This window comes from Coenobita brevimanus, chromosome 78 (genome assembly GCF_032717465.1).
Source record: "Coenobita brevimanus isolate Jiangsu-jjx chromosome 78, ASM3271746v2, whole genome shotgun sequence".
Lineage (NCBI taxonomy): Eukaryota > Metazoa > Arthropoda > Malacostraca > Decapoda > Coenobitidae > Coenobita > Coenobita brevimanus.
The window spans coordinates 5,332,819-5,353,459 of record NC_137031.1 but is presented as its reverse complement, the minus strand read 5'-3'; the positions used below and the strand labels follow the sequence as shown (position 1 = coordinate 5,353,459).

The 20,641-nt window shown below is 43.5% G+C and overlaps 1 protein-coding gene across 1 annotated transcript; it reads left to right on the top strand.

Moving 5' to 3' along the window:
- Nucleotides 1-19,726: 19,726 nt before the first annotated feature.
- On the top strand, nt 19,727-20,134 carry LOC145408646 (uncharacterized). The gene has a single exon (XM_080279330.1). The coding sequence runs from the start codon at nt 19,727-19,729 to the stop codon at nt 20,132-20,134; it is 408 nt and encodes a 135-aa protein (XP_080135456.1).
- The last annotated feature ends 507 nt before the right edge of the window (nt 20,135-20,641 follow it).

The window sequence follows — 20,641 nt, the reverse complement described above, 5'->3', positions numbered from 1 at the left end:
ATTTGTTTGTAGCCAACCCCGTATAAGGGATTAAGGCGCTTGACAATATATATATATATATATATATATATATATATATATATATATATATATATATATATATATATATATATATATATAGATAGATAGATAGATAGATAGATAGATACAGTAGATAGATAGACTGATATATATATATATATATATATATATATATATATATATATATATATATATATATATATATATATATATAATAGGTTCTGTCTTTCACTTTCTATTCTTGTGCGTTGTAGAATCCTTCACTAGACTACTATCACATCTTCATTGTATATTTAATTATCTCCACTCGATTGTGTTCAACATAAATCTTTTTTTTTTCCTCAACTGTTGGGTTAGCTACAGGCTTTATTAAACCTTCTACACTTATGTAATCTATTAAGCCTGGTAAAATGATTCGTAAAAACATTAATTGATTTTGGAAGGTGTGAAGCGTTCTTCCAGCTGTGACATAAGTACCTTCAGAACGATGGTGTAGTTTGTCATCTGTTCTTGCTGCCACCAAACGATTCTATGAGGCTTAGGAAAGTGCGCAATTACAGGAGGGATTAATGAAGGCTGCATCCAACTCCTCCAACTTGAAAAGTCTCTCCAAGATTGAATAAATCTACGTGAATATAGCAAGAATAAATGACGGATGACTTATCTGAGCTGAAATGGTTAACCTCTTCTAATTTTTATTATTGCTACCTACAGGCAATTTTGTTTAGCTTAAGAAAGACTCTTTGCATTAGAGTAGAGGAGTTAGACAGAGCTTGCAGCAACGCCTCCTCTAAGATAAATAAAAGCGTCTAAAGGTAGTAGGAACAAACCAACAGAACACGTCACACATTTGCAGTTGTTGTTGCTCTTGCCTCAGACTCATCCCGCTGTAAACCTGGTGTAGTCCTGCCAAAGGTTGCCTGTCACCTGCAGCCAGCCATCCCCCTTCCGGGATGTAAGAGGATGTTGAGGGACGTTTGTTGAATCAGATGGCAGTGCCACCTGGTTGTATCGATGGCACCACGAGAAGGCGTCACTCTCCAGCACCTGACTGAACTATTATTCTTCCTGCCTCAGAGTCTCACAACGATTCCAGGAGAATCAGAGATTGTGCAAGGAATCTGGAGGGCCAAGGCTATATGTCTTGGCATGGGCCATTGCTTATAGAAAAAAAAAATCAAATCTCCCCAATGGGGTCAGTGTCACTTTAAGAAACAGTACCAGGAGACTTGTGACTGTCTGGAGGAAGTAGATGAAATTTGGCGGACTGACTCCCTAGAGTTTGTTTCGTTTTGTTATTACTTCAACTACTTAGGTGATTATTGTTTTTGCTGGTATTATCTTTATTATTCCGGCCTCAGAGTCTCGCGACTATTCCAGGACAACTGGAGACTGCCCAAGGAATGTGAATGGCCCAGGTTATGTGTCCTGGCCTGGACTGCTATTGATAGAAAAAAAAAAAATCTGAATCTTCCATATGGGGTCAAAGTCACAGTAAGAAGCAGTAGGTGAAGACTAATGACTGCCCGTAGGACAGTTGCAGAATTTTAGTTGGCATTTTTGCCATCATCATCGCCATCGTCAATCAAAGCACCATTAAGAGGTGATGGCCTATATTTTATTTTCTAGTGTTTAACATTTTGTCCTGCTCAGGGCTTATTGGCCAGCTCCATTCTGCCATGATTGTTTGTCGCATTTTCTTTCTTTCTTTCATTTATTCTTTCTGTGAGCCAGCTCCTTGCTGTCTTGTATTCTTACTTTTTTTCTTGTTTAATTTTGGCAGGCACTTCTACCCTTCTAAAGCAACTGAATCCAGTCAAACCCAGATACGGTGTCCAGTCTATGACTTTGTTGTGTTTGCAAGGTATTGATTGCTAGGCAACTACTCGTTTGCTGGTAATGACCAAAAAACTGGTTTTTCATATTCTTCGTGTTTTAAGTTTTAAGTGTTACTAATGAATGTAGAAAGCTATGATTTCCTTACTTCTAATTTATAGGTCATTCCCTATCGGAAATGTGCCATCTATTTTTCCACTCTCTCCTCTAACTATCGAGTGGCAACCCTGAGATGCTTGGCCTCAGCATCCCAAGCAGTCTTGTTTAATTGTGGCAGGCACTTACACCCTTCAGAATTAACCGCTAACAACCAAAGCTGAACACAATGACCAGCCTACAACCTAATTGTGCTCGCAAGGTTTTGGTTGCTAGGCAACTACTCGTTGCCTACCAACGGCCTGCTTAGCCCCTCCATGGTTGTGGGAAAAGAGATTGATGGAGCCAAGTGGCCAGCCCCGGCACCATATTTTTAAATTTTGAACATTTTTTTTTTTTTCCAAATTGGATATAAATGCCTGGTGAACCTGGCAATGCCATTTTTAGCTTCCTAAACCCATCCTGCTCTTCACAATGAAGCACAAAAAAATTCACAGAATGACTGTGTACATGCCAGTGAAAACTAAAGACAGGAGCCAAAAAAAAAAAAAAAAAAATGCCTTCACCCCCTAAAAGATTTCCATGGTGCTGAAATGGTTTGAAATGACTAGACATGTGTATCACGAACAAAACCAGTACATAATATGGGAGGTTTCATAAAAAAAAAAATTATTTTTTTTTCACAGTTCCTTATGCATATTATATTTATGCAAGTATCGAGTTATTTCTGTTGTCTAGGTGGTTTAGTTTATGTCCAGACAGAGGCGAGACCCCATAATCATTTTTTCAGAACTTGAAAATCGATTTTCTTTCTTACCAAAATTAAGAGTAATGTCTTGCGCACCTGGCAATGCAATTTTTAGCTTCTTAAACCCATCCTGTGCTTTGTAATGAAGCACAGAAATTTTCACTAAATGACCTCGTACACGCCAGTGAAAACTAAAGCAGAGGAGAAAATAATAATCGCACTAAGATTTATCCATATTTTCTCCCCTCCCACCCCTGAAAAAAAAATCAGTGGTGCTGAAATGGTTTGAAATGACTACCTGTAGATATGTGTGTTACGGCGAAAATCAGTGAATAATATGGGAGGTTTCATTTTAAAAAATGTTATGATTTTTCATAGCATTTTTTCGGTTTATTGTGTTTATGTAAGTATCGAGTTACTTTTGTTGGCTGGCTGATTTAGTTTGTGTCCAAAGAGAGGCGAGAAATGGTATTTTTTCACTCTAACCATGTAAATGTCCTTTGTGTGTACATGTTGAACTGCAATGGCCTAGTTAGAGCTGGCCATCGTCGCCTACCGGTTTGTATGATTCGTATTTATCCATCAATATTATACTAGTCAGATCTTGAAATGCTACAGTTTTTTCTTAATTGGCTATGGATACTTAAAAATGAAAAAAAGCAAGATATAAACCTGAGATGGCCCGGACTGTATAATCTCCTCCAGACTTTACACTTACTTGTATTTACAAAGTGGTACCGAGTAGTTCGTGAATGCCTGGTAATGGGACGATGCCTACGAGACGCTATGCCTGGACCACATAACCTCCCTCTCTCTGGCACAAGCCCCTCCACCGCAACCCACTGCATCCAGAGTTAAGTTGGTTTGTTGTGGTCTTATGTAATCTGCTATAGATTACCAGTTACCTTATTTGCAGTAGCTTTATGTTCATCATATTTACTTGTTTTAGTGATTTCTGCATTGGTTTTATGTTCATCTTATTTACTAATTCTAGTGTTTTTCAGTGGCTTTATATTAAGCTCATTCACTTATTTAATGTTTTTTGCGGTGCCTTTCTATTTGTCTCATCATTCGATGTTTTTCATGGCTTTTGAAATGGCTTATGTCCTTTACTCTCTGCAGTGGCATTACATTCACCTTATTCATTGATTTTGATGGCTTTTGCAGTGGCTTTATACCCCACTCGTTCATTCAGTGGTTTCTAAGGCTGTCTGTGTTGTTGCCTTACATAATCTGGCAGAAATTCCTCATAGTTACTGCTCTATTGGTGCTCTACTTGCATACTCAAAATTTAGGATTCATTAAAAATACTCGCTCTATTAGAGGAGTTAGTGGTAGAGGAGTAGACTGTAGCACCAGTCGAGCAGGGCAGTACTCCCGAGGTGGATGGAAAGCTGATGACAGGGAGTGCTGGAGCTCCCGTTTCATCAGTCCTCAGGACTAGTTCCCGACCATCCCCCTTTGCTGAACTTTTTCAATGTCTCAGTTACACAGAGAGTAGGCCAGCATGCTCTCCAGTACAAATTTCTCTAACTATCTTCACCAAACTACATGCACAGTACACACTACACTTCCTATTCAAAATTTAAAAAAAAGCCTCGGAGTCCCCAGGGGGGGGGGGAACATAAATGCCCCCGCCACCTGCCCCTCTCCCGGGGACGACTCGAGGTGCCTGGAACCACTGTCTGACTCTCTTCTTCTTCATTTCTGCAACATTCGCGGCCTTTCATCTAACTTTCGCTCTGTTGAGCACCACCTCTCCTCCTCTAAACCTCACCTTCTTTTTCTGACGGAGACTCAGCTGTCTGAGGCAACCGACAGCAAACCCTTTTCTGTATGCTCCTACTTTCTCTATATTCATTTCAAAGCCAAAGGTGGCTGTTGTGTATACATACGCAACGACTTATCTTGCTCTCGTGTTTCTGAACTTGATTCTTCTGAATTCTCCACACTCTGGCTTCGGCTTTCCTGTCATTCTCTGACTAAATATATCTGTGCTGTTTACTTATCCCCTAATTCTACTGACTATCAAAAATTCTTCGACTATCTTACTTCTACGATGGATCACATTCTGTCCATTTCTCCTTTCTTTGAAATCTCCATTCTTGGAGATTTCAATGTTCACCACCACCTTTGGCTCTCCTCTCCTTTCACGGATCCACCTGGTGAACAAGCCTACAACTTTTCTATCCTTAATGACCTAGAGCAGCTTGTACAGCACCCTACCCATATCCCTGACCACCTTGGAGAGAGCTCCAACATACTTGACCTCTTCCTCACAACTAATCCTTCTGCTTACTCTGTTAAACTTTTCTCTCTGTTGGGCTCCTCCGATCACAACCTTATTACCTTAACCTGTCCTATCACTCCGGTACGGCCTGTGGACCCTCCAGGGAAACGTCGTCTGTAGCATTTTGGAGCCGTGAACTGGGAGGCCCTCAGGCAGTACTTCTTTGATTTTCCCTGGAATGATTATTGCTTCCATGGCTGTCAGCCATCTGAGTGTGCCTTGCGCATTACGGAGGTTATTCTCTTGGGCATGGAAGCATACATTCCTTTCTCATATCCTTTGACTAATGCAAGAAAGCCTTGGTTTAATCACGCTTGTTCTAATGCTGTCTGCAACAAGGAGAAGGCCTACAAAAGGTACCGGAGCCAACCCACCCCTGAATCACATCATCTTTACGTTTCTGCCCGGAATCGTGCTAAGTCTGTTCTTCGCTCTACTAAAAATAATTTCATCCATACTAAATGCTCTCAACTCTCCAACTCGAATTCTTCCCACTCCTTCTGGCACCTTGCCAAAAATCTTTCTAACAACTTTACCTCATCATCCTTCCCTCTTCTTTTCTACTCTGATGGTTCTGTAGCTATTTCTTCTACTGATAAAGCAGATCTCTTCACACAGACTTTCTCCTCCAATTCCACCTTAGACGATTCCGGTGCTGTTCCTCCTTCACTTATCCCCTCTGACTTCCTCATGGCTGACATTAAAATTTCTTCAGTTGATGTATTTTCTGCCATCACTTGCCTCAGTACTAACAAGGCATATGGGCCTGATGGGGTCCCTCCTGTTGTTCTCAAGAACTGTGCTTCTGTGCTTACACCCTGCCTAGGCAAACTCTTTCGCCTTTGTCTGTCAACTTGTACCTTTCCTTCTTGCTGGAAGTTTGCTCTCATTCAGCCAGTCCCGAAGAAGGGTGACCACTCCCAACCCTCCAACTATCGTCCAATTGCTTTAACGTCCTGTATTTCAAAAGTTTTCGAGTCTATTCTTAATAGAAAAATTTTAAGGCATCTTTCCTATCACAACCTTCTTTCCAATCGTCAGTATGGGTTCCGTCAGGGACGCTTCACTGGCAATCTTCTCACCTACCTTTCAGACTCCTGGTCATCCTCCTTTCGGGACTTTGGCGAAAGCTTTGCCATTGCACTTGACATCTCAAAGGCTTTCGATCGAGTCTAGCATAAATCTTTAATTTCCAAACTGCCCTCCTACGGTTTCTATCCTTCTATCTGTGCCTTCATCGCTAGCTTCCTTTCTGGTCGTTCTATAGCCGCTGTTGTAGATGGCCATCATTCTTCTCCTAGATCTATCAACAGTGGTGTTCCTCAGGGCTCTGTCCTATCACCAACTCTCTTCCTTTTATTCATCAATGATCTTCTAAGCTGTACATCTAACCCTATCCACTCATACGCTGATGACTCCACCCTTCACCTTTCCATTCGGTTCCCGCAACGCCCATCTCAACAGTTACTTCAACAAACAAGGGATGAGGCTATGGCACACCTAATGTCCGACTTGGCTCGTATCTCTGACTGGGGTAAAAATAATATGGTTGTCTTTAATGCATCTAAGACTCAGTTCTTACACCTATCAACCCGACAAAATCTTCCACAGGTATATCCATTAATGTTCAATAATATTCAGCTTAATCCTGCATCATTCTTGAACATGCTTGGGGTTTCATTTACTCAGGACTTATCTTGGAAAGATCATATTACATTTCTTGGAAAATCTGCTTCCAAGAGATTGGGTGTGCTAAGCCGACTGCGCTCTTTCTTTACCCCTGCACAATTGTTGACTCTATACAGGGGTTTTATCCGCCCCTGTGTGGAGTGCAGCTCTCATGTGTGGGGAGGCTCCCCACATACAGCTCTTCTTAATAGGGTGGAGTCAAAGGCTTTTCATCTCATTAACTCTCCTCCTCCTACTGACTCCCTTCAACCTCTGTCTCTTCGCCGCATTGTTGCATCTTTATCTCTTTTCTATCGCTACTTTAATGGTCACTGCTCCTCTGAACTGTCTGCTTGCATTCCTCCACCTCTACGACGGGCGTGTAGCACCCTTCTGGCAGCAAACTCTCATCCCTTTTCTGTCCAACTCTCTAATGCAAGAGTTAACCGTTACTCCCTGTCTTTCATTTATGCAACAGGTCAGCTCTGGAACTGTCTCCCTCTATCTGTATTTCCTGCTGCCTATGATCTCCAGTCTTTCAAACGCAGTGTGTCCAGGCATCTCAAAATGATCGGATCTTGAATTTGGCTCTCTATTGTATTTTGTTTTTCTCTTGGAGGGAACTGTTACTGCGGGCTCATGGCCTTTGGTTCCTTCTTCCTCGCATAAAAAAAAAAAAGGTGGTGGCGACTATCATCCATTCACCTGATGTAGTGCTGCCTACTTCTTCCTTAGCCTTATCATTCTTTTTCTGTGCCTGCCCTCCTCTCTTCCTATTTCTCCCATCTTTCCTGCCACTACTTAATGTTTTTCTTTCCGTTACAGGTGGCTTTACATTGAGTGACAAGCCTAATGGTTTCCTGTAAGCCAAGAAACCATTTACAACGCTGGGTGGTAACCATATAACCAAACCATACGTGCTCCCTACGTGTCAAGTGGGTTGGTGGAGGGTTAGTGTCCTTCCCTGTAAAACAAATAACTCAGAGTCAAATGGCCACCCCGTACGGGATTATGGCGTCTGTCAATAGATAGATAGATAGATAGATTAGAGGAGTGATATCAATATTTACGACATACAGTATTCAGAAACCTGATTAGCCCATTCTATACATGCAGTCATGTTTTATCTTTCGTCAGGTAGCTTAGTGACACCTGTCTGATGTTGATATGCTGTCTCATCTCTTGTATGGAACAGATAAGGACGCTGGTTTGTAGGAGATGCTATATCATGTGTGTGTGTGTGTGTGTGTGTGTGTGTGTGTGTAAAAATATTTGATTTGGCAGTCATGACATACTGGAAAGAAAAACGAGATTATTCATTCTGTTTAATACGTCAGTGCCAATGATTTTCAAAACAATATAACAGGCTTCTGCAGTACTTATAAGGATTCATTTACAGAGTAGTCGCCATTTGTCAGCTGTGAGATCAGTGCCACCTGCGGTGCCAACCAAGCAAGCCTATAGGTCATTCACCTTAACAAGGAGGAGGTTTCCGTCTCTTTGCAGCCTTTTCCTCGTGGCTCTGTGGCAGAATAAATCAGTCCTTTCCATAGCACTTCTTCGTGTATAGCTTCATATTTTTGTCCTCATGTCCTGTTACAGCACAGCATTCAAGATAGAAAGGCTATAGTTTCACGCCTAGTCATAGTGAACAGAGTATAGACACAATGGTGGATGGAATGGGGTGCTGGAGAGGGGTCTAATGAGTTCACACTTCTTTTTGTCATTTTTTTTAGATCGTCAGAAGGAAAATCTTTGGCTTTTGCTAATACAGAGACGCTACAGGTATATAACGCAATTAATTAAACAAATGCGTTAACTTAAGATTAAAAAAAGAAACGTCGTCACTCTAGGGACACAGTTTAGCTCTTTTGCTTATTACCTACAGATTTTTCTTACTAATTTTTAAACGTAAGATGAGAGTTGTGGATTTGTCATATATTGAAATCTACTCTGTTCTAAAATAAATGGATCTTTATACAATATTTTTTATGAACATTAACTGTATATACTCATCTTCAGAACGAAAATATTTAACGTTGTTTATCTCCACAACTTTAGACTGATAATATGTGACACAATTATCCACACAGCTTCAAACTGAGAATATTTAACATTAATTATCCACACAGCTTTAAGTCCGTGTCTAAATATTCAAGTTCATCTTCGAGAACGGCCCTGGTCACCACGATATTACCCTCGAGGTATGATCTTGGTGAAATGCCACGATCATACCTCAAACGGTACCTAAACGGCCATTTCACGACATAGTCACATTAGTGCTAAGACACACAAAGACATTGCTACGACATCCCACGACACCCTAAGGAAGCGTCAAGTTATCCTGATAACACACTACGACCATCCCTCATTTCAAAAACAACTGTCATTTTGACTCCATATCACAACATGACATCGCCACGACACTCTACGACAAGTTACAACACGTTACAGCAACGCTAAGTTACCGCTAAGTCACCGCTAAGATTATCAGGACATATGACCATACACGACGATGGCCGGGATCTTCAGTGCGAGGCTTTATATATGAGGGTGAAGTATAGGCAGGTGTCAGTTGCCAAGTGCTAGTGTGGCGTGAGGATGTATCTCATGGCTTTAGGAGACGTGATGGATTACTGTCTGACTCCTGAAGAGGAGTCTTTGTTCATGTAGAGCTTCCTTGAAGACCAGCAGTTGCTATTGAACCTCGCCATTTATGTGCAACAACAAAGAAATAAAAGAAGGCAGAGAAGATGAGAGCCTGCTGGACAGCATCATGGCTACTGAGGTGACCAAGTTTCGGGCAATGCGAGAATCTTCTGATAGAGCTGGGTGCCGAGGATGTGAGGGTCTTCGGGATCCGATTTCCAAGTTATTCCTACGACACATCAAATCACACCTATGACAAGCTACGACAACCTACGAAAGCTAAAACATGCTAAGACACGCTAAGTCACAGCTAAGACAAATGACGTTACTGTCACGACATGTCACGTTCTCCTCCTTGTCGGCTCCCATGCCGACAATTGAACATTCCAAAAATTGTCATAGTGCACCAAGAACAGGGAAGAATGACTAAGTTCTCCACGTCAGCACCACGTCATCGTTAAGATGTGCCACGTTACTCATGACGACATGCTGCGACACACGAAGACATGAAAATCGTGGCTTGTCGTGGGAAAGTTCCTGACAGTGGGACATAGGCCTTAGAGTGAGATTGTTAAACATTAATTATTCACACAGCTTTAGAGTGAGAATATTGAACATTAATTATCCACACAGCTTCAGACTAAAAATATTTAACATTTATTATCTACACAGCTTTAGACTGAAAATATTTAATGCTAATTTGTTACAAAACTTTAGACAGAGATTATTTAACTTTTACAATTTTGCCTTTTAAACCCTTCATCATTGGGAGGTCTGAAGGGTAGCAGGTGAGTACTAATTAACAAATAAGGTATCAGGCAACTGTAATTCTTTCACTAAAACTTGACCCAAAATTCCCTCCTTCTGTAGTTTATTTAACGTAGTTCAGTGTCAGAAAAAAAAAGAAAAAACAAAGGGAAAGACAATGCCACACCCTTACATCATATCTATGTCACATTTATATGACTAGGATCACATTCCAGTGTTCATTTATTTTTTTACAACTCAGCATTCACGATGGGCATGCATTAATTTAGGCCACGATAGAGAAAAAAAGGGTACAACATTTTTTTCTTTCTGTCATCCTTTTTTTTTTTTTCTTTTTTCCTTTTTTTTCTTCATTTTCTTTCTTTCTTTCCTTATCAACAGTATGAGAATCCTTCCAATATTTTTTTTTTCTTTTTTTACTTTCCTTTCTCTTTTCATTATCTAGAACATGAGAGTTTTTCCAAAATACTTGAGCATTCACCATTAAAAAAAAAAAAGTCAGAGGACAGTACACAATATAACATTAAAAACAACCGAATTAAAATGTTGAATATTATGCCAAAAATTTCAACAATTTTCCTTTTTAAACCAAGTTGTTATAAATTATTGTAGGTGGCACAGGTCTAACATTCAGGGTCATAGGTGGAATAGAGATGTTCGTAGCACCTCTTCCTAAGCGATTTAATTTGCGTCCTACGTCTTAATATTCTCTGGTCAGTAATGTCTATTTTTTTAATATCGATACAGTTTGGAGCAGCAATATACAAGAGGAAATTGAGATGTAACGGGATAAAATAAATCACAAAGAAACAGGTATTACACAGTCTACAAAACCACTTAATACGACTATTAGGCTGTTTTTACTCTAACTTGGTCCGCATTTTCATCCTTTTGCAGTATATTTAATGAAGCTTAGTGGCAAAAAAAAAAAAAAAAAAAAAAAAAAAACACGGCTCTACATCCTCCACACAGCATTCCTCGTGAGCAGCATCATAATCTAGTGTTAATCCATGGCTGTAGCTCAGCATTGAAGGTGAGAGATGACAATTTTAGGCCGTTAGAGTAAATAAAGAACAGAAAAAATAAAGCCCCCAAAAACACACACACACACACACACACACACACACACACACACACACACACACACACACACACACACACACACACCGGGTAAATACAGTATGTCAGTAAGTACCACAGGTGTAATAACAAACTTAACATGTATAGTACAAGATATAATGTACTATGAGAGGTGCAAATATAGGACATATACCGGTATATACAAACAAGAGGCTGGTTCATATACAACGATTCCTTTCCACTCCGTAGGGCGTTTTCTTGTGTGTTGGGGGGATGGCTCAGCTTTATCAGTGTCTACCCTACGTCCTCTATTCTTCACATGCCTCTCGTTGGACCCCCAATCCCTATCAATGTCTACTCTGTGTCCTCTAGTATTCAGCTGCCCCTGTTGTACACCCAGTCCCTATTAATGTTTACTCTGTGTTCTCTAGTCTTCACTTGGCCCCCACTGTACACCCAATCCCTACCAATGTCTACCTTGCCTCATCTTCACCTGCCCCCACTGTACACCCACCCCTATCAGTTTCTACTCTGTGTCATCTAGTCTTCACCTGCCCCAACTGTACACCAAATCCCTATCAGTAACGACCCTGCATCTTCTATTCTTCACCTGCCCCTCACTCAATCCCTGTCAATGTCCAATCTGTGTCATCTAGTCTTCATATTGAACTTGGAGTTAATTACAGCATATCGTAGTCGTAGCCGAGCTGTAGTTAACAGTGAGTTGATTTGTAGGAGATAATGTTAGTTGTACTTGTCGTCAATGAGAGGAGAAAAATAAAGATGAGAACTGGGGTTTGATTGTAGTTTATTTCTTCAAAAGGGAATATCTCAGAATAAGTACTGAGTATGTCTCACAAGAGCATACTGAGGTGATAGCATTTTATACTTGCCGACTTTGCGCGCCTGCCCTTTTCCCCACTGTGCCTCTCTCTAGACCCCCTTCTCGCTCCATCACTTCCCCCCTCTGACTTCCTCGTGGCTGACATTAAAATTTCCTCAGCTGATGTATTTGTTCACAGGCCTCAATACTAATAAGGCATATGGGCCTGATGGGGTCCCTCCTGTTGTTCTCAAGAATTGTGCCTCTGTGCTTACACCCTGCCTAGGCAAACTCTTTCGTCTTTGTCTGTCATTTTGTACCTTTCCTTCTTGCTGGAAGTTTGCTCTCATTCAGCCAGCCCCAAAGAAAGGTGACCATTCCCAACCCTCTAACTATCGTCCAATTGCTTTAACATCCTGTATCCCAAAAGTTTTCGAGTCAATTCTTAACAGAAAATTTTTAAAGCATCTTTCCTATCACAACCTTCTTTCTGATCATCAGTATTGGTTCCGTCAGGGACGCTCCACTGGCGATCTTCTCACCTACCTTTCAGATTCCTGGTCATCCTCATTTTGTGACTTTGGCGAAAGCTTTGCCATCGTGCTTGACATCTCAATGGCTTTCGATCGAGTCTGGCATAAATCTTTAATTTCCAAACTGCCCTCGTACGGTTTCTATCCTTCTATCTGTGCCTTCATCTCTAGCTTCCTTTCTGATCGTTCTATAGTCGCTGTTGTAGACGGCCATTGTTCTTCTCCTAGATCTGTTAACAGTGGTGTTCCTCAGGGCTCTGTCCTATCACCAACTCTCTTCCTTTTATTCATCAATGACCTTCTAAGCTGTACATCTAACCCTATCCACTCATACGTTGATGACTCCACCCTTCATCTTTCCATTCGGCTCCCGCAACGTCCATCTCAGCAGTAACCTCAACAAACAAGGGATGAGGCTATGGCACACCTAATGTCTGACTTGGCTCATATCTCTGACTGGGGTAAAAATAATCTGGTGGTTTTTAATGAATGAAAGATCAGTTTTTACACCTATCAACCCGACAAAATCTTCCACAGGTATACCCACTAATGTTCAGTAATATTCAGCTTAATCCTGCATCATCCTTGAACATACTTGGGGTTTCATTTACTTGGGACTTATCTTGGAAAGATCATATTACATCTCTTGTAAAATCTGCTTCCAAGATATTAGGTATGCTAAGCTGACTCTGTTCCTTCTTTACCCCTGCACAGTTGTTGACTCTATACAGGGGTTTTATCCGACCCTATGTGGAGTACAACTCTCATGTGTGGGGAGGCTCCCCACATACAGCTCTTCTCAGTTGGGTGGAGTCAAAGGCTTTTCGTCTCAGTAACTCTCCTCCTCTTACCGACTCTCTTCACTTTCGTCTAGCAACAAACTCTCATCCCTTTTCTGTCCAGCTCTCTAGTGCAAGAGTTAACCGTTACTTCCAGCCCTTCATTTATGCAACAAGTCAACTCTGGAACTGTCTCCCGCTGTCTGTATTTCCTGCTTCCTATGATCTCCAGTCTTTCAAACGCAGTGTGTTCAGCCATCTCGAAATGATTGGATCTTGAATTTGGCTCTCTCTTGTATTTTGTTTTCCTCTTGGAAGGAGCAATTTTGCGGGCTCGTGGCCCTTGATTCCTTCTTCCTCACAATTTAAAAAAAAAAAAAACTCCTTCTGCCTGCTAACTTCTTCTCTCCCATATAGGAGAGGTTGTGTCATGCGTAAGGCATGGTTGAGTGGAACTCTCTTGATCCTTGGGACATTCCGATCAGGCGTCACGAGGTGCTGCATATGGCATTCCTGAGAGAGAGAATGTGTGAATACCATTTCCTTCAGCCCTAGCCATGTCTTTGACTTAACTTTTAGGTTACATATGTAAGCTACCAGCTATTGCATACTCTATTTTGATATTTTAGAGCCCTGACATTGCTCGGTCACGCCCTGCTGGCGAACCTACGACAGCATGTAGAAATAATTACATTCTAATCTATTATTACACGGTATTCACAATAATGTTGTAGTGACATAATATTCATAACAATATTGTAGAGACATAATACTGTAGAAATATAATAACTCTAGTAATATATTGTATGTATAATGGAGTAAATACATGGTAGTAAAACTGAATACAGAATATTGTATAACATATTGTAGTAATATATTGGCACAAATGTGTATATACAACAGACATACGCATATATTTATGCAATGGTAATATTACTTGATCATTACATCGTATGATTATATACGTTACTAGCCGTTATTTAGTAAAACTGAACATAGAATATTGTATAACATATTGTAGTGATATAGTAGCACAAATGTGTATGTATAACAGACATACGCATATACTTATGCAATGGTAAAATTGCTAGGTCATTACATTACATGTGGTATTATGCCTATAGTAGTTCCTAATTTTACCTGAACTTGTATGATGATTAAGTTAAATACATAATTCTGGTAACACAGAATTGTAGGAACACTGTAGTCACATTGTATGAATGTAATTGTTACTGAAATACCCACACCAAGGGAAGACAACAGGGAGGCGTGGAAAGGGCCCGAGCAAGACAGGTATACGTTCCCCACCACCATGCACCCCTCTTCCCCTCAATCGAGCTGCAGGAGGTACGCCACCCCACTGCACTACTCTCTACCCAGACGAGCACTCACCAAGATCGGGGTGTGACTCGTGTAACCACAGTCCCAAGTAGGACCGCGGCGACCTTCCTCGATGGGAAAAGGACGTCCACCATACTCTTTTTGCCTGCTGCCTCCTGTAGGACTGTGACACTGCCCACCATGCTTGTCGGGGAGGGAACGTCCACCGTACTTCCCTCACCTACAGTCCCAAGCAGGACCTCGACAATGCCCACCAAGCACATTGGGGAGGGAACGTCCACCGTACTACTCTCACCTGCAGCCCCCGCTGGGAGCAGGACTCGGAGATGCCTACTGTGCTTGCTGGGGAGAGGAAGGCCACTGTACTCCTCTCACCTGTAGTCCCAGGGCAAAGCAGAACCATGATGGCGCCCAACGTGCCTGTCAGAGGAAACGTCCACTGTACTTCCCTCATCTGCAGCCCCTGCTGGAAGTAGGACCGCGGCGATGCTTACCGTGCTTGACAGGGAGAGGATGGCCACTGTACTCCTCTCACCTGCAGTCCCAGGGTCTAGTGGAACCCTGGTGGCACCCACCGTACCCTCTGGGGAGGGAACGTCCACCAATGTCCACCGTACTGACCTCATCTACTACCCCTGTGACACCCACCAAGGGCAATGCCCCTTGCTTGCCTCTCTCCTCCAGAGGCCAAGTGGGACACCCCTCTCACTCTTCCCACACACCAAGGGGCAGAGCTAGCTTCCTAGTGGAGTCACAGCTGGAGAGGGTCTGGAGCAGCCCCATAGTGGGCATGGGGATAGGCTCACTGCAGACAGCACCCCTACGACACCCATCGCTGCCGGACTCCCAGAGGAAGACGTTGCAGGCAGCCCCTTACGGGCTCTCAACAAAGGTGAGGGAGCAGCCCCCAGTCACCGAGGGACACCCCTAGTACTCCTGGCTGAGATCTTCACAGACCAGCCAGCGAGCCTGCTTCCTCCACCAAGGGTAGGCGCAAGACAGTGAGCCTACTCACCCTGTTCAGCCCTAGTCCCATGGGTCGACACACTCACCGAGGCCCCTCCAGGGAAAGGCCTCCCTCTACACTGCCCCCACATTCCACACCAGACGATCTGGCCTGCAACAGCGGTCCTGCACCCCTTCAGAAAACACACACCTGATGGGACCCCTCCCACACCTGGGTGACACCTACAGTACAGCTACCCTGGCACCTGTAGTCACAACTCTTGTCCTTGTCCATCATAGTGTGTATAATCTGCCCGACTGTATTGTGCCCAGTACTGTATGTTTGTATGGTAATATATGTGTAAGACTGATTGGCCTGTGTTTTTGAGCCTCGTTCCTCTCGTGCATACTCTAGACCCAGTCTTGAGAAGAATCCCATATTAGTTCCTCATACTCAGAGAGCAAGAATTTGAGCTCTGAGTAGGTAGCATAACACTGGTGGTTAGTGGTGGTTTTAGATTCGGTCAGAAGAGAGCAACTAGGAACGAAAGAGAAAATCTAACAAAATGGCAGTCAAATCACATACAAATGCCAAAATTCAATCCTGAACAGTGTGACATCACCGTGTACATGTGCATTATTAAACGACTATTGGACATCAGATTCAAGCACAACAGGGAGCGGATAACAGTAACTCTACCCCACCTTGGAAAAGCAGTCTCAAGTATCGCCATGAAGATCGTCCCTGAGCTGACGTGGGTGCAGTTCACACAAATTGTGACTCAAGCAGTCACACCATCACTAAGGAAAGTCGTTGCTTTATCCCAGCTGGACTCCCTTACCTACTATAGCAACCTGGACAACATGCTCAACCATGCCAAGCAACTCGTCACTGCCACTTACCCAGAGGCCAACACAGTCACCTGGGAACAGCACATCTTCAACACCCTGTTGAGGATCCTCTCCAGTGCCATAAGAGAACACTTTACAATTTATGACCAAACGGGAGACCTCGACCGGGATGTCTAGCTTGTCGGCACCTTCTCACCGCTTGTACCACCCCACAACACTGGCACAGTAAACAGAGTCCCGACTTACAAGGCACCACACCCCAAACCACGGAAACCTCCCACCCACACAGTTCCTTCAACACCACCCACTATGCCCAGGGCAGTCCCCACCAAGAGGCACTCTGCCCCTAAGGAGAATACCAAACTCATCTGCATAAACCCATTGGAATTCTCTGCCTATAGTCACCGGTGCCCTATTCACAACATACATAGACAGCTGAAAGCTGCCAGGTGCAGACCAACTACCGTAGGGCACCGCAAGGTCTCCTTCATAGAAGATGAGTGCACTGAGGACAATGCACCATCCACCGACTACGCCGATCCTGGGGAAGTAGAGCTCTATGAAGAAGACACCCCACAACAGCTGAATTTTTAGGACCATCCCCACACCTCTCCAAGGTGGCAGGGGCCACGTCACAAAAATATCGCCCCCCAGTCTACAACAAGATGAGACTGAACGGGGTGAAAACGAGGCTACTGGTCGACATGGGAGGGGCCATATCCTGCCTCTGCCATCATTTCTACTCCCACCATGACTCAGCTTTCAGCCTGCTTCTCCCCACTTCAGCTCACCTCGTAGATGCAGGGGATGGCCCCCTGCCTATCCTTGGGGAAACCTGGGTCTTGCGTGCTGATACTCAACAGAAAGTGTCAGCCCACCACCAATTCATCATCTTCGACTCGACCTGCTGTACTTGCGATGGCTACCTAATGCTGGACCTCCTGCAGAAGTTACACACCAACATCGACTGTCACAAGCAATGCCTCCACTTCCAGAAGTCTCCAAACCCTCCCTCCCAGCCACGCTGCACATGCACACCAACACCTTCTCTCTCTGTCCACTTTCTCCCCGCCATGTCCTCTACAGTACATTACCCCCTGTTGTCCCTACCCTTCCCGCTCCTCCACACACAACTTTCCCCGCAACCATCGCCTCTTCGTTTACTATCCCCCCACAGTACAAGGCCTGGCTCCATCTGAACAGGCCCATTGGAACCTCCAACCTGCTCTCTCCAAACTTGCCTTCTGGAACCATCTCCTCCTGTCTTCTATCTCCCATCTTCCTTCCCCCCCATCTCAGGGTGGTATGCATTGCCAACATCATCACTCTTCTCACCCTCCCCAAAGGATTAGTGGTATGTAGTATGGAAGAAACTGAACAGTGCATGCCCTCCCCTCCTTCCCTGCCACCCCCCCCCCTACCAGAACACCTCTCACCACACCAGGCTGACAGCCTCCGATACCTCCTCCTGGACTTTCAAGACTTCTCATCAGGATTAACAGATTGACAAGCAAAATCCATACCACAGGGCAACCCATTCGCCAACCATCTCAAAGGAAAAACCCTAAGTAATGGGCTGAGGATGATCGGCAGGTCCAGGAAATGCTCGATGCCAGCATTATATCCCCATTCACCACCCTTTGGTCCTCTCCAGTCATCGTAGTTAAAAAGAGAGATGGCACCATGCGCTATCTGTGTGGATTACCAATGACTGAACAACGTGATCACAAAGTATGCCACCCCCCTACCCAGAATAGATGACTCCCTCGACTTCCTGTATGGAGCATCCTGGCTTTCCACCTTGGATTTCCAATCAGGATATTGGCAAGCGCCTGTACACCCAAAGGACAGAGAAAAATCAGCTTTCTCAACCAGCAATGGGAAACATTATGAATTCAATGTCCTCCACTATGGACTCTGCAATGCCCCCACTACATTCTCCTGGCTGATGGAGTCACCTCTCAGTGGCCTTACCTGGGAAATCTACCTGGCATACCTTGATGACGTAATCGTCTTCAGCCGGACATAGGCCGACCACCTCTAGTGCCTTAAACAAGTCTTCATCTGAATCCGACAGGCAGGACTTAACCCTTTCACACACAGGTAAGTTAATAAGTTTTCTGGGACATGACGCAACGGCTTTTCTCCCCTCCCCCCCGCCCACTGCGTGCCCCCAAAATGTGTATTCTTGGCTTATTTTCAGCACCTGAATGTATTTATTTTGCCACAATATTTGTTGATGTTTGTTCTACACAATAAGCAAAAAAAAACACACACACACACACAAAAAAAGCACTATACCGGTATGTACATTAGGGCCTTGTGAATAAACATTCCGGAGCATACATCTCACTTTCCAACAACATAAGTCGAATGTTTACTAATCAATTTCTACAATTTTATTCGAAAGAGAATTTTATTAGCTTTTGAATCCCGGAGGTCCAGTTTGATAGTCCCAGTTTGATACGAGGTATGGTGTTCGAGTAATAAGCGAAAGGAAAACCCATTTCCTACAGACAACAATTTTTTTCATTCGGGGAGCTCTAGCGAAATACTTTTCCCACCATTGTTATGTTTTTATTTTATAATCCTATGTAGAATTTAACTGGCTTTCATTTGAGCTCCCAACGGTGATCCCAGGCCTCAAAGTTTTCGAGAAAAATGCTAAAAACTATGGTGTACCCATGCCATGTTGTGACTGTAGGGCAGTTTCCTGTCTTCCTCTAAGCTAGTGCATGTAGTCACCAATTCTTTGTACACTAGATATGCACACTATATTCACATGATTCACTGTCACTGTTATTATAGCTGAATGCTCACATTTGGTGCAGGGTAGAGGCAGTGTAGTTGATTAGAAACAGTAGTGCAATCTTCATTGCGCCAACGGCTAATAACGACCAGGATTGCTTCATCAACACCAATTTTCCTATTGCAAACACCAAATCCAATCACAACAGTGCCCAAACACTATGCACAAGCACTACTGGTATCGTGAAATATGTTGCACTGCCAGGACGGGGGCAAGAGTGGAAATTTAAAGGGACAGAACCACGCACTACCTTCTCCACTCACAGCTCATTTGGTACTGAAAAACCTGTCCACTCTCTTGCTGGTATCGGGACCCACAGTTGCCAACTCATTACTCTTGATGAGGAGCAGGGGAGCTATGAAGCCTCCAAAAATGACGCTGATCAGCTGAAAACTTTTCCTCCAACAAAAGTTTTTATGCTTTAATGACACCAAAAAGGTCAATGAGTGTAGTTGTAGCCACACCCATAAGACGACAAACGCGTCATCATGCAGGGAGGGGTTAAGCTTAGGCTGTCAAAATGCATCCTGGCTGAACGATCCATTTCCTTCCTAGGACACATCATCTCCAAGGAAGGCATGGCACCTGACCCCAACAAACTGCATGCTATCGCAGACTTCCCCCTACCACAAGATGTTCACAAAGTCCGTGCCTTTATCGGGCTCGCGTCCTTCTACTGGCGCTTTGTGAAAGTGTTTGTTAACATTGCAAAGCCTCTCCACGACATGACAAAAAAGGGCGAACATTTTGCCTGGACAGACAATCACATTGCAGCTTTGCACACCCTCAAGACCAAGCTCATCACTGCCCTGATCATCGCATTCCCCAACTACACTCTGCCCTTTAGCCTGTACACTGATGTATCCCTTGTGGCAATTGGTGCCATCCTTGCCTAGGTCCAAGAGGGATGAGAACACATCAACCCCTGCACCAGTCGTACCCTCATTCGCGCAAAGAAAAACTACACTGCCACCAAATAAGAATGCCTAGGCATCATCTGGGCCTTGGACCACTTCTGAGCCTATTTGTTGGGCACCCACATCACCATAATAACCAACAACCAGTCCTTGCAATGCCTACGCCAGTCCCAGACCCATAATGCCCAGTTAATCAGGTGGAGAGAAACTCTCAAAGAATTCAACTACAGTATTGCATACCAGCCCAGCAAATTAAATACAAATGCCGACGCCTTATCCCGGCTGCCCATCAACACCATCAGCGCCTCCACCAGCCTCCTACAACAATGGCAAAACAAAGATTGCTTTGACTGGATACCACTCCAAGTATTCTCTAAGCACGACTGACACGACGGCAACCTGTTCACCCATATCGGGCATATAGTGCTCGACCCAGACACCGCCCTTGACACGATGATCCACTTACACTTGGACAACGGCACACAT

Bases quoted from the DNA above. Each gene is read 5' to 3' on its own strand.
- LOC145408646 (XM_080279330.1), top strand. From the start codon at position 19,727: ATGCAGGGAGGGGTTAAGCTTAGGCTGTCAAAATGCATCCTGGCTGAA.